The 18,640-nt window shown below is 34.5% G+C and overlaps 1 protein-coding gene across 1 annotated transcript in view; it reads left to right on the top strand.

Annotated features, from left to right (window-relative positions):
- The window catches only part of LOC110026616 (lysine--tRNA ligase, chloroplastic/mitochondrial), a 105,401-nt gene that overhangs the window by 32,871 nt on the left and 53,890 nt on the right, over positions 1-18,640 (top strand). The window contains exon 6 of the mRNA XM_020727619.1: positions 4,077-4,145. Coding sequence (XP_020583278.1) covers positions 4,077-4,145 — 69 coding nt within the window. The remainder of the gene's footprint in view (positions 1-4,076; positions 4,146-18,640) is intronic.

Here is an 18,640-nt window from a genome sequence, read left to right as displayed (position 1 = left end):
GTTGATCCACTTATGAAAACGTGAGAAAATGATGCATTTTCGGATGGATCTAAGGATCTTTGGGTCTTCCTTTTCAGGTTTTTTCGTTACGAGTTTTGAGGGCTGATCCATCCTCCGTCTGGTCCGTGTTTTAGGTACCTCCGTCTGTTCAGTGTTTTAGGTACATCAGTGCCTCCTCTCTCACCCTATTTTTGTTCTTTTTTTCCTTGCTTTTTGGTTCGGTTTTTTATGCTTATGTCTGATACATAAGTGTCCACGTATAGCCTTTTGCTATACGTGAAACCATCAAGCAAGGTCGCAAGTAGGTTGGTTTTGTTTTGGGGCTTAGGGCGGTGATGACAAAGACACACCGAAGATAGAGCAGAATGATATGTTATTCTACGACATCGGGATCCGATTCAGGATTCATCAGGATCTGATTCAGGAACCCGGTGAGCTGTAGGATGACAATATCATTCACTGACACAAGACTAGCGGGAGCTGACCCAGACATTCTTAGATTGTTGGTAGCCTTATGCCTGACAGCGCGATTGACTCGTGGACAATTAATTTTCAAAAAATTGATAAAAAACAAATTTGATAAGAACAGATACACCTTTTTAAAAAAACAAAAATACATTTTTCACTACAAACAAAATTGATACAACCCACTTTTTGCATGTTTGAAGCCTATGTGCATGCTAAAAATATAAATTTTAAATACATTTTAAACATCGATTTTCCACCTGTTGATCATCTGTTCGGGCTAAGGAGTACCCTCCTGAGTTAGGTTTGATAGGACACCCTTCTAGTTGAGTGGCGGGCTTTATACATCCGGGTGACCGAGTAGCCTTCGACCCTCGAGTACTAATATATAGTTGAGCCTAGCCCCGACCCGAGTGCTTGCGGTCCCCTCTTTTCGGACTTTTTCATATGTATTATCGAATTTTTTGGACAAAAGCACTCATGGTCTCTTTTTGAGATTTTCCCGTGTTTTCTACGATTTTAATCGATTTGTTGATTCGTCGATTTCCTCGCATTTCTCTTGTCGTGAGTTTTTTTGACGATCTTTCTTGAGATTTCTGGATGACGTTTCTTTGTTTTCATTTATATAAAACATTTCAGTCTGTTTCCTCAAATTTTGTTGCTTGTACCTGTTGCATCAATTACACCTAAGGAACAGCGGACCTCCCAGGTATACATGTTTGTTCTATGTTTACAACATGTTACTTTCTTGCAAATCACCTACCTGCTATATTCTTTTTACTTTTCCTTTACACAACATGTTGTACTGCTTTCTTTACTTCATACTCTACTGTTTATTTTGTGCTACATATTCTACTGTTATGCTATACACTGTGCAACTTCAACATGTTATTTATATAATATCTGAAGAGCTACAACTATATGGCCGTTGGATTTGACATCATAACCTGACACCCTGAAAAATTTAAACTCGTCACGACAAGGAGCTTGGAACTAGCACGGTGGGCAACACGACCATCTTCAACAGCAGAACATATCTTCCCCAGTTAAACCATTTCTTTCATAGAATTAAAACAATAATCCATAGGATTTCGAGGTTGTTCGCCTAGCGCAACATAAATCCTCAACTTTTCGTTAGGTATTCGTATAGTTTTGTTGTACGATCTAAACCCTAACTCGTTTTAGGATTCTGAGGTTGTCGTTCGTTACGACCTAAATCCTCACATCTTTCGGGCCGTTTGTGCGATCGTTTTACACGAATGTAAGCCCCAATTAAATAAAATTGGCAGGATGAAACATTTGAATAATTTCTCCTCAAAACTGAGGCCAAACCATAGGGTAGACTGAGAAGTCACCGAGGATCTTTTCTGGATCTGTGGCATCCCTCTAGTTCTTCTTTCTTTGGATTCTGTAATAAATGTTCCAAACTTGAGCCATTCCCCTTTCACACCTCTTTGTCCGATTTCGTTGAAAAATTTCACTCTTTTGAAGTCCTTGAAGATAATTTTTCCTGATTTTTATCGAAAGTATTCTTAAGTAATTCGGTCATTTAAGATGTAATTAACTATAGAGGATTGCTTTTATAGGAAGCTTTTTCGAATCTAGCTTAAAATAAACCCTATTTAATTTTTCATATTAAATAAGAGAATTTATCGGCAAATAAAACGGTTTCGCAGACCAAACAGATGTTATGTATTTCTTAGTTTATTTGATTGAGCCTTATCCTCAAGTCTTGTTTTTATCCATCGAGATAGATACAGGGTTTGAGGCGCTCTTTCATTTAAACTATGAAAAATATGAGGTCAGTTTGATTTTCATATTTGATTTTAAATTTAAATCTATATATAAATTAAAGCGTCATTCTGAAACGGGCGACGAAATTTCGATTCCGGTGACCGACAGCTTCCTACGGGCAACTCCTCCCCCAATCCCACTTTTTATCGCCTACAGTGTCATATTTTCATTTAATTCTAATAGATTAAGATCATTTTTTATAAATTCCCAAGTCTTTTTAGGTCTACCTCTCCGTTTCTTAACATAAGTCGGATCTAAAACATCTACTCTCCTAATCAGATCATCAAATGGTCGACATTTATTGTGACTAAATCATCTTAGACGTTATTGTGACCAAATCATCTTAGACGACTCTCTCTAATCTTGTCCGCCACTGGAGCTACACCAACCCTATCACGGATATATTCATTTCTATTCATTTCTTTTTTGTCTCTAAGTGTCAAGCCACTCATTTCTTTTTTGTCTCTAAGTGTCAAGCCACTCATCCACCTAAGCATTTTAATAATATTATTTGACTGAAGCCTTGGAGCATAATGTCAAGGAATATCTTATTTTTTTATTTTTTTATTTTTATGATAACTTTTATCGTATTATAACCTATGACACACATAACAAAAAGATCCTTGAATTTAAAAACACCTAAATGGCAAATTAAAATAAAATTATTTTATTCCTCTGTGCCTTTAAATGGATGTAAGCTACATCCTAATTTATTGGGTTGGTATAAAATCAACAAGCCTATTAAACTATGTTTAATTATTGAACCTTCCAGTGAATGTAAGCCTCGTACTAAATCATTTGGATTGGCACAAAGTTAACAAAGATTTTATAAACAAACTTGGCTCTTCCAGTGGATTTTAACCTCTACACAAAAACTAAATATATGTTAGCTCTCGTGTTAAATAGCCAATCAACTAAAACCATATAAGCCAAAAATCTCATATGCATTTGACACTTTTCTATTAGTCACGCTGATACTTGTGAATATTTAGTGTATATGCCATGTATCTATGCTTTTGTCAATCATATTCTATACCTTTGAACAAAAAGCGCTTATGTTGTGAGCCTCTAAACTACCATGGGAAAGTGGTTGAACATGAGTGGTCAACTTCCAAGGCATATCTTTAACACAACATTTCCTCTATGGTGTGCCTGAGATCCTTGAGATGAGGGAACCTTTTATTTCTAATCAAGCTACATACATGTTTTGGGCGAAAACCTTCTAACATTGGCAATCTAAGTTCAATGTTATACTTGAGATGATAAAACCATGGGGGATCTAAATCAGCTAAGCTTTCATTAATGAAACTATTTCCTGTCAATTAATTTCAAACATTAATATTGAACCTTTGCCTAAAATTTGAGCCTTAATAAACTCCTTAATTTAAAATGCTCTTCCATGAATGAGAGGGATCATTAAGTATGAGAGTTTGTATTTATATGAAGTATGGATTCTATACCTAAATTAACTCTAATCTAAGCTTGAGAATTTGTTAAAATAATCTTATTCCACCTCAAAAAAGTCTACGTGTGAGTTCATTACATCAGGGGTGCTCGTGGAAAGTGGTGACATACATAAGCAATCAAGATGATGTTAAGCTTAAATTAGAGCTGTAATGCTTATTGATGACGTGCCTATTGGTAGTTCTCTATCCTCAATTGAAGATTTTGACTACTTCAGATAAACTATATTCATTTTGCATTGTTTCTAGATGCGATGTTTTGTCAAATATGGAAAATCTATGTCGTTGAATTTATTGTCTATATTTTATGTATTGCTAATACGAAATTGTAATTTATTGGATTTCTTTATGCAGATTTTGTCCGAAATACGCAGAACTATGGATTCTTGGGGCTTTATTGAAATTGAAACTCCAGTATTGCAGGTTCGTCTGCAAGATTTGTTTGTATTGCCTAATTAGTAACTGAGATTTGACTATTTTATTGTGCCATTAATTATTCGAATAATATATTTATGTTTTCAAATGTCTTGCATCATACTCTAGAGCTGGAACAGGGCACAAAGTTTTTTCAACTGAAATCCATGTTTGTGTAGTCAAGCATGATTCTCCTCAGCTAATAGGGGTCTAATACATTTAAATAGTTTTTTTTTTTTGCTTTATTAATATGTGTTCTGATCTCAAATGAATCTTTTGAAGATTGGGGTGTTGTAATGGATTTGGCATTTAGTGATAAAACTGGACTTACTGAAACATTTATTTGAGATAATCATAATGTTATGACTCTGTGTGCATTCCATCCATACGAATATCTCTGTCTGACTTTCTAACTGATCACGTTACAGTTTTCTTATGGTTAGTTCTATGTTAAAAGCTTAATGTTTTACATTGGAAAAAGCTTCCATGCCTGGAATATGTCTTATGTACAGCAGGGAAATGACTGTTTTCTGTTTCCTACCTTAGTTTTTGTGGACCGGTAGGAATGATTAGCATTTTGTGTTGAGTGCATCACATGGGGGAGTGCTGCCAGACTAGTATGCTGAGAGCATTGAATGTGGATGGATCTGCGCTGCCTAAACTGGTTGAAACTGGAAATTGTAAGGAAATAATGGGAACGAAGCCTTCTGAAATAGTGTAGCAGTTTCATATTTACTAGTAGTTGACCAGGAATTTCTCTGTATAAAGCAGAGATAACTTATAGATGGGGTGATTTCATATTTGTGTATTCAATGCTGAACAAATGAACCAAAATAGCCTTATTTTTTACTCATTGGGTGAACTTCCGATCAGAGCTCCCAGTTAACTTGGCCTTGCTCCCGGAGCCTCTCTGCTGTTGCTGTTCCTTAAGCGCCTCCATCCTTTTTCTCTTGTTTTTTCTTTAGATCGTTGGGAAAATAATGTTCAAAGTATACTTATATGGAGGTGACTAGGGTGTTCCCTCTTAAAACCTAAACAACTTATACATGGAGTGATTTTGTAATAATCTTGTATAATAATAATAATAATAATAATAATAATAATAATAATAATAATTTGGTTTTTGCGGTTTGAGCATCCATCTTGATGGTTTCGACAGGGAATAAACGAACCGAAGGGTCAACAGTTTGGGCGAGAAGGAGAGGAATCATATGCGCAATCCTGGCCGAGCCTTAGCGTGTGTATGCTAGAAGAAGCTGCATGTGGAAGGCCCGTCAGAGCACTTGTGCGTGTTCAGTGAGGGAGTAGGTGACAAGAGCAAGACTGCGGCTTGTGTGAGGAGGAAGTCAAGCCGATTTCGTGCTGTTGTATTGTGTGCTCTGTGTAGAAGTGTGAGGTGAAGAAGAGGGCAAAGAAAGAGAGCCATGCGGGCTGTATGTGTGAAGGAAACAAATGCTTGAATGCTGTGTGCTTGGTGTTAGGCTTCGTACGAAGGAAGAGAAAATGATGTCATGCCTTAACCGAATGAAGGAAAAGGGAAGGGGAGTTAGAAGTGAGAGGCTCTGCATGCGGATGAGGGAGTGACTGTGCAAAGGAAGATGTGTAGAGGCGAGCTGCATGTGGGAAGGATGACCGAGCCTTTGAGAAAATGTCACGACCCGGTCAGGAGCTTTGAGTTAACCAAGATGGGTACAGACGTTCGGACAGTGGAAACTAAGTTTGTTGTAATCATTTAACATTTAACAAATGGAAGTGCTGCTAGTCAAAATAAATTAAAGCAATATAATTCAATTTATCTCATTTCAGGTTGTCTGTGTCTTCTATGAACATTTTCTCTTTTTTGCTCATCTTTTAATCACTAAATTAAACATGAAATGTTAATTTAAAACAACATTAAGATTAAATAATGCTAGTGAATACTCATATTATTAAACTATAGTAATATAAGGGGAAAGAAAGTAATATGCATGTCAGTTAAGTTTTTAAATAAATCAATATAAACATTTGAGATGCTATTGAATGAATCTTATTATATTAATAACATATCAGTATCATTCTTTATCTGTACGATCGTCACAAAAACACCGTCTAAAAATTGTACCACTTAATGTACTTAATAGTGTACTTAATAGCAATATCTTTTTTCATTTACATGCACGGGTGCTTTAGCGTTCCTTCGCTAGCATCATAAAGGGTGAATTCATCATAGTTAGCCATACACATTTAAGCAGCCAATATAAACATATAATTCATGTGCTCATTACATTCAATTCAATATACTATATACAACATACACTGATGCATGATAGTAAGTAGATACAAACATTCATAACAATATGACCAGTAAAGAAAATAACATAAAAATTTAAATAAAGCTTGTACAAGTATCTACTAATGCAAAACAGTAGAGAAGTACAAAATATTGTCATAGATTAAAAGTACGAGTGCTCACCTTAATGATAGACGGTCTGCTTGCTCTTAATTTGTATTACTTATATCAAATTATCACCTATAAAATATAAAATATTCAATTATTATTTTACTTAATTATATTTTAATTTAATTATCAATTATGGTTATATTGCACTATTATAAGATTTGATACTTAAACTTTTAAGTTTAATTATTATAATTAGTATTAATATAAATATTGTTAATTTATACAAAAATACTCTTTGAATATAACATTACTTTGGTCCCGACACACTTTCTTCGATGTAGAAGTAAAACTTATAGCCTGAATCACATGCGCATAAGTTTAATCATTTAAATAATAAACTTATATAATATATAAATAACTGAAATAAACTCATGGTTGAAAAACCTCTCTCACGCATGCAACATTCCCTTTCTCCTTCGGCTCCTTGCATTCTTTGTACGAGAGATCCGGATCAAGAGCTTTGGCTTCGGCTCCTTTCCGCACGAATGCACGAACTCAACCCGTCGCCTCTTCCTCCTCTACTCTTTGACTGCACACATGAGAACTCCCGCTTGTCCTCTTTCTTCTTCGATCGGCCAGGGCACGGGCTCTCCTTCTACACTGATGTTACTTGCCGCTCCTTCCTCCTTCGTTTGTGTCGAAGGACTCTTCTGGTAATTTGTTAGAGTTGGCTTCTACCTCTCGATCACCCTTTGTCTCTCGTCAATTTATAGGGCAAACTTACTTTCTTGGCTTCCCACCCCTCTCGCTTCATCCCTCCCCTCTTCAGCTTCCCGACCTTCTCGCTTCATCCCTCCCTCTATGGGTGCTTGACTAATCGCTTCCTCCTTTGTTCGACACTTCGATTCCTCTCCCAAGTAATAGAAACAGGACTTCACAATCTTCCCCACTTATAAAACATTTCATTCTCGAAATTTAAAAACAAACCACGAGCCGTTTCTCTGCAAACTATCTATTAATTTTCTGATAAAAACTAGCGGTAATTCATTAAGATGAAAAATAATCACTGTAAGTAAAGATCCGATACCAGACGACTCGACTATACTTCGGATAACATGTAGTTATTGAAGCACAAAAATATGCTAGGAAAACACCCTTATATGTTAGAAAACATCAAACTCATCGAACCTTATCACCGTTAGCAAGAGTGGGTTCTTCAGGCTCACTATGAGTGAGGTAGTAAACTCGAGGTCGAACAGATTGCCTCGATTGATCTTGGGTAGGAACTGAAGCTGCAGACTATCATTTTCTGTCTATCTGCAGTATTCTGTGAAGGAGCTCCGCCTGATTTCTGATATTCAGTACTCTTTTGTCCAAAGCGAAGGGCAATATCTTGCTTTATGACAAGACGAACGACACTAGTAGCAAGTGTTAGAGCCTATCAAATATTCACCCTTATGTTGTCTTCCACATTTGGTACAAGTAACTACATTACTTTGAATCGAACCCCCTTTTAAGTCCACCTAAATTGTTTTTGGAAATCCTCCCATTGGATCTCTATGATTCATCCTCATGTTCTCTTTCATCAGCACTTTTCCTCTTTTGCGCCTCCTTACGCTTCTAAGTAAGCTGATAGTCGCTCTCCACTCTTTTAGCTTGTTCCACCAATACCGAGTATTCATCAAGTCCTAAAGGCAACAACCACTGTCGAATTGAATCCTTTAATCTTGAAAAAAATATGTAGCACTTTTCTTCTGCAATAGCGATCAACTGTGGCACATATCTAGACAGTGCAACAAATTCAACTTCGTACTATATCACTGTCTTCTCTCCCTGCACTAACTTGATGAACTTGTCCTGCATTTGTCTTTGAGTGGATAGGGGTATGAACCACTCTCTAAAAAGCTCCACGAACTCCCCCCAACTTATCATCATGTTGTTTATATCCCCCAACCTGTTTTGACGCTACCCACGCAACCACCTCTCCGCTTCTCCATCCACGCAAAAGTAGCTAATGATATTCTTCTTTCATTTCAGACAAGGCATGATATCTAATATCTTCTCTATCCTTATTAACCAGTTGTCAGTTTCAATCGAGTCTTTAGTTTTCTCTGAATAAAAGTGAATGCAAATATTGAGAAATTCTCAAATACTTATCCACAACAACTGTATCATTTTTGATAGACTGTGATCAGAACGCCTGAATCAGTTTATTCATCGCCGCTATCATCTGGGTTAGGACATTTGTCATTTTATTATCACTCTTCTATAATTTTGGGTGTATCATTACGCCCAAACATATAAAAGTATTAATTTGAGTTAATTTATAATTTTTCTTATAATTATCTTGTTATCTCTTTCACTAAGATTTCATGAGTGAATCCTAAATTTTGTCTCTGATATCACTTTTGTCATCCTAGCCAGGCGTTTAGAATCAACTAAGTTGGGTACAGATGGTCGGATGGTAGGAACTGGTTTTCTAAACTCATTTGACATTTAATAAATGAAAGAACCACTAATCAAATTTAATTAAAATAGTCTAATTAAATTTACCGTATTTCTAGTTGTTCGCGTCTTATATAAACATTTATCTTCTATCGCTCATCTTTTAATCACTTAATTAAATCTGAAATATTAATTTAAAATAATATTAACCTTAAATAAAGTTAATGAATACTCATACTCCTAAACTACATTAATACAAGAGAAAAGAAAACAATATGCATGTCAAGCTTTTAAATAAGTTAATATAAACATTTGAGATGCTATTCAATAAACTTTACAATATCGATATCGTATCAATATCATTTTATATTTGTAAGATCATCACATAAACATTCTAAAAGTTATACCACTTAATGTACTTTAATATTAATTTCCTTTCATTTTCGTGCTCGAATATCTTATCGTTCCCTCATTATTACCATAAAAGGGTGACTCCATCATAGTCAATTAAGCACATACAAACAACCAATATAAACATATCATTCATGTGCTAATCATATTCAATTCAATATACTATATACAACATACACCAATGCATGATAGTAAGTAGCTACAAACATTTATAAAAATATGATAAATACAGAAAAGAACATAAAAATCAAAATAAAGCTTTTATAAGTATCTATTAATGCAAAATAATGGAGAAAAATCAAAATATTATCATAGACTAAAAGTACGAGTACTCATCTTGATGATAAATGATCTGCTTGCTCTTAACTCATATCAAGTGGGTCTTTTCGACGGAAGACATGTTATGATCGGGAAGGTTTTTGAAAATTTCAAACTTGTTAGAACTTATCAGGTTGTCTTTTCGACGGAAGACATGTTATGATACAACTGAACATAGAATAAGATTACACAAAGATTTTCTTAAAAAAATTCATCACAATCGAGGGCAATCATATGAAATTGCTCAAATGGACCCCTGTGTTTGATCCTAGTCAAGAACCCTCAATTGCGCATATCTGATTTTCATTATCTGAACTCAAGCTTCAATTCTTTGACCTATCTATCTTATATGCAATCGAGACTATCCTTGAAAAACATTTGCAGGTAGACATATCTACTGTTCATTTCTTAAGGCCCTCTACTGCAATGATTCTGATCGAAAGAAATATTACACTACTAGATGTAGAAGAAGTCTGACTTGGCTATGCTCATAATGATTATTGACAAAAAATCATTATGGAACAAAAACCTTACTACTGCAAGCATCAGAAGATGTTTGGACACCCGCAAGAGAATTGTTTTAGATTGTACCCACAGTTGAGAACCAATAGTCAAAAGCAGGAACATGCTGTTAGTGCACCCCACGTGACTGAATGCGCTTCCAGCAAACCTGATGACAACCAACCTGTGGAGGGAATCACCACAAGACAGAAGTTGTTATCTGCCCCAAGGATCCCTTCTTCTGACCATACTATAAGGGATAATGTTCGGACCGAAAATCAGGATAGCCCTGCAGCATATTCAGGAAGTATCAGATGCAGAGGTGACAATTTACACTTCACATACATTAGAACCTATCGCTGTGACAACAACTGCATTTCTTTTTACTGCGGTTCTAATATCTAATCATATCGAGGATCACATGAGTCAGTCTTCAGATGAAGAATGACAGGTTTACACTTCTCGGCGAGAGAAAGCTGGGAGCACACTCCAACTTGGAAACTTAATGGATGATAATTTTGTTACTCTTAGCAATGACATGACACTTCAAAGTTTGTTATCTGATTCCGCTCCTAAAACTAGAGTAAAAGACATGAATAAACCGACTCGTCCCTAGCTACTTGTTTTCTACATGTTTAAATTTTTTGAGTCTATCTGTATTTTTTGTTGGGGCATTACTGTACTTGGATCGTATGAGTAGGGTGCCTCTATTGAGCCCTCTCATACAATATTTATGTATCTTTTCTATTTCAATAGAATCAGCCCTTGGGCTTCTAATATATATATATATATATATACACACAGAGTTTTCACTTGATGGCGATTCTTGGCTTTAAATCCTTCTCCTTTTCACTTCGTCGGCTTCGTCGTATTCCACGAAGAATGGTTTCATTGTACTTGACGACGAATGGCTTTGCACCCAGCCTTCTCCTTTTCCTATTGCCTCAGGGTTTGCAGACAGCTCGCACGACGTCGTCTTCCCTGCTTGACGCGTCATCATCCTCTCGCAGTTTCGTCGGTGTTTGCAGATAAGTTGCACGACGTCGTCTGGTTACGTTTTGACGTGTCGTCTTTTGTTCCTAATATGAGGTTTTGATTACGTCTTTTGTCCTCGCACGTCGTCTCGTACCTCGGGTTGCTGATTGACGCGGCTCGGCATGCAGCTCCAAACTCCGCCCGTGGTCATCTTGCCTGGTGGAGATGGCCTCGACGCTTCGTTCCTATGTCACTGCCCTTGCCGACGACAATCCTAATCCCACTCGTGCCCTATTTCAGGTTCAGAGTCTGGTTTTGATATCAGTAAGTCCTGCATTGTTCCACAATCCTTCCACGAGGCTTTTGAAGGTGGTGGTGATTACACTTTCATTAAAAAGCTTGATAAAAAAAATGAGAAACATGTTCTTTTTCTCTCTGAGGTTGAAACCAGTACTCTTGCGTCTTCTTGGAGTTTTGTTCTAGTGGGGAAACTCCTTTATGGTCCCCCAAAATTTGGGATCATTCGAAAAGATTTTGATGCTATGAAGCTATCAGGTAGTTGAAATATTGACTTACTTGACAACCGACATGTACTTATTCAGTTATCTCGCGATGCGGATTATATTCGTATTTTTTCTCGAAAGATAATCAAGATTGACAACCGTTTTGTTAAAATCCTGAAGTGGACTGTGGACTTTGATCCAAAAGCGGAGCCACCTATCATTTCTGTTTGGATAAAGTTTCTGGGGTTAAAACTACACCTGTTCAACTTGGAAATTCTATACTCCTTAGCAACTTTTTACGATAAACCTTTGAAGGTTGATAGTTTTACGCTTGCTGTCACCAGACCCTCTGTATCTTTTATGTTAGTTGAGAGAGATATCACCCAACCAGTTCCGGATGAGGTATGAATTGAATCCAATCACGTTGGGTATTGACAAAAGGTTGAAATAGAATCACTCTCTATATTGCTCTCATTGTAGTATGTTTGGCCTCAGCTCTTACTACTTGCTATTGTTTGTATCCTCACTTAAGACCAGATATTGTACATACCTTTGCTCATCGGCCTAACGCTTTTCCCGATGATGTTCCTCCCATTCAAACCTTCATTGTCTAAGATAAAGAACACCATACCCAAGCCATTCTATCCCTAGATGCTTCTGCTCTTGAACACTCTGCTCCAGCAGTTGGTTTAGAGCATGGTACTCGGGCGTCAACCTATTAGTGATGTTACTGGTGGCAATCATGCTTTTGCTTCTCTACCGCCTCATTAGATCGAACAAGTTGTTAATGTTACTCAGACACATGAGGTTCATGACGTGCAACACCCCATACCTGTCTGACCATCCACTGATCAGATGAGTCAATCCTCAGATGAAGAATGAATGGAGACCTACTTTAACTCAGGAATCTGATTGATGATACTTTGATTACTTTAGGTAAAGGTACACACCTCACAAATTTGTTAGCTGGCTCTCTTCCGAGAACTCGAGGCAGAGGCAGGACTAAACTGACTCGTCCCTAGCTTTTTGTGTGCGTTGGTGGTTTTTTGTTTTTTTGATCTTAGATGTATCTTATCTTTTTTTTTTGGGATTTTCTGTGTTGTATCGTGTGGGTTGAGTGCCTTTTCTTAAGCCCACTCATACAACTTATCTGTATCTTTCTTGTTTAAGATATTAAGCCATTGAGTTTTTTCAATATATATATATATATATATATATAATAATAATAATAATAATAATAATAATAATGTTATGTATTACAATAAGAAAGAAGATTTGTAGGAGAGAAAGATAAACAAGTAAGGCTAATGTGAGTAATTGTATTTTGAAATTTTAGTAATGTTTTATTTTTAAAGACAATTATGATTTTATTTATGTTCGTATTATTAAACAAATTATGCATGTGAAATAGTTTCACGATAGTTTTTTAAGTTACTATCTTTTTACATGACCTTTAGATTCTAGTAGAGGTGCACCTATTAGATTATTACATGACTTAGGTTCTAGTAGAGTTGCATTTATTCATTGACAAATAAATACAAATTATCTCATAAAAAATAATGTGCTATGGAAAAGAAATGACAATTATATATATATGAAATACTTGTATGTGTATATTAAGAGGAGTTCATCCCCTTATATAACACGCCGAGGATGCTATTGTATTGTGCTTATAGATATTTTATTGTCATTTTAGAAAATTATGAAATTTATATCGCAAAACGCTATGTCAACGCAAGAATATCAACTATGGGTGAGCAGATACATTCTCTCCTCAGACAATAGTGGATCTATTATGCACCCCGCTTTGTTATCGGGGTACGTAGCAGCCATGAATGTGTTAGGTCGTGTTTGCTTCTGAGATGGATTTAGTTGTTAAAAGTAAGATATGCATTAAAGCTAAAAAATTAAACCTTGAAAAGTAAAACAAAAGATGATGCATGTAGAAATTCTATATTTCTTGTTGAGCAAATATTATGAATATATGGGTTAAATTATTATGTGATTTTATAGAACATCTTAGGAAATGACTAGCATACATATTTTTTTCTTTTTCTTAGGTTACTGCAGTTTAAAAATGTAATTGGTTAATTGGATTATATTGAGTAACTCATTATATTGCTTTAATATTTTTCAAGTTTAAGCTTTTGAATAGAAAATGAATATTAAAAGAGAGTATATGTACAAAAGATAAGGACAACAAATTAAAAAGCAAACTTATTATTGGTCAATTTAATTATTTTTGTTGATTCAATTTATTTGGATTATAAATTATTATTGATAAAAAATGAAAAGATAAAATTTAATTTTAACATTCAATAATCCATTCCCCCTTGAAAATTTCAAGCTTCCGGGTGTGCCGTCACAAAAGTAGTATTAGAGATAATTTATATTTTAGTTTTGATCAAAAGAATTCATTAGGATGATTGAAGAAAATTATAAATAATATAAATTGAATGTTTTAATCAATCTAATTAGATCGCTTTATTTTTATTTCAAAATTATGATTAATCAAGAGGAAGAAGTCACGAATAATAATATAGGAGATATGCCCTATAATATGACAATTGGTACTAATATCTTTTCTGTAATAAAAATGTTGTCATGCAACTAATTAAAAATTCTTAGCCTCAAGCCAATAGTAGATCACAGAAGGATGAGTACTCAAAGCTCTTTGAGGACATAAGACCACCTTTGTTTTTGAAGCAGGTAAACAAGTGGAGGCTGAAAACTTGTTGATGAGTGTAAAAAAGATTATAGTTGGTATGACATGTCTATCGAGAGGAGAGTTATCCTTACTACATTTGTCTTTGAGGTGTAGAGAGATGTGGCAAAGGGAATTTCATGTAAAACTTGGTGGTTGATCGGGTCACTTGGTGTAGTGTTAGGGGTTTGTGGGAACATTTAGAGATTGATTTGTACCACTGTCAGCTAGAAGACATGTACAAGATAAATTTTTTAGGTTGGTGCAGATATATTGATCGATTAAACATTATGGAGCTGAGTTTACTATACTCTTGACATATGCACCAAAACTCATTTCAAATGCAGAGGATGAAGGCCACTGGTTACTTTCTAGATTGAAGGATTGATTGAAAGTTCTAGTGGAGAGGGTCAGGAGTGAAGCTAGGGGCAAGCAGAAGAAGAGCATGGAAGATGTGGCACCAATAATTCATTATGGATGATTTAATGTCAATAAAATAATTTCATATGTTGATTGAGTTACTAGACAAGCTGACAACAACAATACAAAGCCCTATGCAAAGTGTGGGAAGCTACACCGTGATGAATACTTGGTTTTAAGGCATGTTACTTATGCAGATAGCTTGGACATCACTTGATGAACCAACTTAATTCTGTTCAGGGATCCACATCAACTTCTAACTTAGGAAGGGATTTAGCCTAGAGAAATTTTCAAGAGGGATTTACTTTTATAAGTGATTAGTCGAAGATAAAAGAAGTTTGTACAGTGACTTATAAGAAGCAACCAAGGAAAAACCATCGCCCAAGACTATTCTTTAACTCATTAGGAACATTGGGAATCTACTGCTACTAATGTACTTGCTAGTAAAGTTTGATGGTTGATTTGTCATATGGATGCTATGCTAGTTATTTGTTGAGTATCCTTGTGTATTTTTATTTTAGAAGTTGAGTGTTCTGTTAGTTATGTTACCGTGTTTAGGATGTGGTGTTATTTTATTTATATTATTATGTTTCAAATATTTGGGGATTGTTTAGTTAAATTATCATGTATCTTAAATGTTATATGTATTATATCTGTTTTTGATATCACTTAATAATAATTAGATTTTTTTTTTTGAAGATTTTTGGATAGTTCATATTTCATCTGCATAATAATTAGTTTTTATCAAGTTTATAAATTTCAAGGATGAAATTTTTATAAGGGAAGATTGTAATAATCTTATAAAAAATAGGGAAATTATCTGCGCAACACATAATTCTTTTGAATTTACTTATCTCGTACCTAAAGTTTCCTTTTACATATATTGCACTTTACCCATGGATGGAAAAATGAATTGGACTATTAAAATGTGATAATGAGTGCTATTATTTATATGGTGTTTGTAAATATGAAAATTTTTGTGTGAGATAGGTAAATTGATAAGAATTAGTTGCTATGTATGTAAATCCCCCAAAATTTTGGTTTTGTCTGTTCAAGCAACCATATTGATGGTATTGATGGGGGATACAAATAAGTTCTCTCTTTCGAACAAAAGAGCCAGAGACGAGGGTGAGAAGGAGATGATTCATCATATGTGCAACCCTAGCCGAGCCTTCACGTACATATGTAAGAATTAGTCGCATGCGAAAGCCTGCAAGAGCGCTTGTGCGTGTCGCATGAAGGAGTAGGAGACGAGATCAAGACAAAGGTTTTCGTGGGAGGAGGATGTTGAGGTGACTTGCAGCTATAGTGTCGTGCACTCTATGCAGAAGTGTGAGGCGAAGGAAGAAGAGGATAGAGAAGGAGCATCACAGAGGATTGTTTGTGTGAAGGAAACAAAAGTCTTAGTGCTATGTGCTTGGTTCGAGGCTTTTTATGAAGAATAATGGAGGACTTGCCTTATTTGAAATAAGGAAAAGGGAAGGGGAGGTTGGATTGGGTGGATCTACATGCGGGCGAGGGAGTTGGACCGTATAAATGAAGAATTGTAGAAGCAATCGTATTTTCAGAAACTTCATTCAAAAGTTTATCAAAATAACTCACCCACCTATGTTGAATATCTTTTTCTAAGAAAAATATTTTTTGATTTTATCTTTAATACACTTTACTTGAATTAAATCTTTACTTTTTTTTTCTCTTTGTTTAGCTAGTTTATACATATATTTTTTACCCTTCTTAGTTTCTAATCTATTATAAAAATCACTAAAAACAAATTTTTTAGCATCACAGATTGTTCTTTTAGACTCCCAACGAGCCATTTTATATTATCCTTTGATATTTTTTTCAGTTCTCTAAGCTTTTACATTTAAATCAATTTTTATAAAATTTCTTATATTTTATTTTTTCTTGCACATTATTATTCTACCACCAACTATTTTTATTTATAGAAACTTTTTTTTTGACTCTCCAAATACATATTTTCTATTTGTTTAATAATGTTTGTTATTTTATCCCACACAACATTTGATTCTTCATAAAAATACCAAATTTTTTGAAATCTTGAATTTGCTTTTAAAAATAATTTTATTTGTGTCTTTTAGGTTCCCCCATTTAATTTTATAATGATGAGTTTTAGTATTCTTTATATTACAACTCTTCATCTTAAAATCTAGAACTAATAATTGATGTTAGGTACTTAAATGCTCACTTGGAATGGTTTTACATTCTTTACAATCTCGATGATCTCATCTTCTTATAAGAAAATAATTAATTTGTGTTTTATTAGATCCATTTTTATAAGTAATAAGACGTTCATCTCTTTTCTTGAATAAAATATTTATAATAACAAAATCATACGCTAAATTAAAATCTAAAATGACTCTACTTTCTTCATTAGTCACTCCAAAACCGTAACCACCATGAATATTTCTGAAATCTTCTACCACTGTACCGACACCGACATGTCCATTTAAATCTTCCATTTAAATCTCTTCTAATGAATTTTTTTTTTCAAGAAGTATGATTTGTTTTAAGTCTTCTAAGTCATTCCAGAATTTATCTTTAGACCCTATATCTAAATCTATTTGTGGAGCATAAGCACTTATAATATTAAAATTCTTAGTATCAATAATAATCTTAAGGGCTATGTATCTATCTCCAACTCTGTTAATTTTTATAACATTATCTTTGAAACTCTTATCTATAATTACACCTACACCATTTTTCAGTGTGATTCTTACCAGAATACCAAAGTTTAAAACCTATGTTATCAATCTTCTTAACTTTTTCTCCAACCCATATAGTTTCTTAAATACAAAAAATATTAATTACTCTACGAATCATGATATCAACTAATTTCATTAATTTACCATTGAGAATATCTATATTTAAAGATCCTATCATAATATTAGTTTCATTTGTTTCATGGACTAACTTCTTTACCCGCATCCGTTCGTAATGTGAGAAATCTTACTTATTTGACACTACATCAGGGCGTAGTGTCAAATAAATGTTTTTAAATTTTAGTAATATTTTCTATTTATGAATGTGTTACCAATGAGATTTAAACTATCATTGATTCTTCATATTATTGGACAAAATATTCGTATTAAATAATTACATATAATTTCTTATAAAATATCAGATTATTACATGACATTTTGATTTTAATAACACTGCTTGTATTCATTTCTTTGTAAATAAAAATTGTCTCATAAGAAAATAACGCGTGCTATGATGAATGAAATGAAAATATTATATACATGAATGCTTGTATGTGTATGCTAAGATAAAAAGTTTACTCTCTTATGGTACTGGCTGGGGATGCCAATGTTGCTGCACACATAGATATTTTTCTATCATCTCTGATAGTTGTGAACTTTACATTGCCAATTGCTGTGCCGATTGTAGTATATTGGCCAGATGCGAGTAGACATCTTCCCAACTCAGAAAATAGTGGATATGTTACGCACCTACTGTTCAGACAAGGTAAATTTCTGCTGGAGATGTGTTATATTATATTTAAACAATGCTCCTGAGACGAACACACTAATTAAGAGTAAGATGTGCATTAAAGTTAAAAGAGTAAACCTTGGAACCCAAAGTAAAAGATAAAGCAAGTAAAAAATCTAGATTTTTTTTCACGAGTACAACAACAACAAAGCCTTAATCCCACTACGTGGGGTCGGCTACATGAATCCTTTTTCTCCATTGCGTCCTATTTAGTGTCATATTTTCATTTAGTTCTAGTAAATTAAGATCATTTTTAATACAATAAGCCCAAGTCTTCCTAGGTCTACCTCTGCCTTTCTTAACACAAGTCGAATAAACATCTACTCTCCTAATCAGA

Source organism: Phalaenopsis equestris, unplaced genomic scaffold (assembly GCF_001263595.1).
Source record: "Phalaenopsis equestris unplaced genomic scaffold, ASM126359v1 Scaffold000387, whole genome shotgun sequence".
Classification (NCBI taxonomy): domain Eukaryota; kingdom Viridiplantae; phylum Streptophyta; class Magnoliopsida; order Asparagales; family Orchidaceae; genus Phalaenopsis; species Phalaenopsis equestris.
The sequence above is the reverse complement of the archived record's forward strand: the minus strand, read 5'-3'. Positions and strand labels throughout refer to the sequence as shown.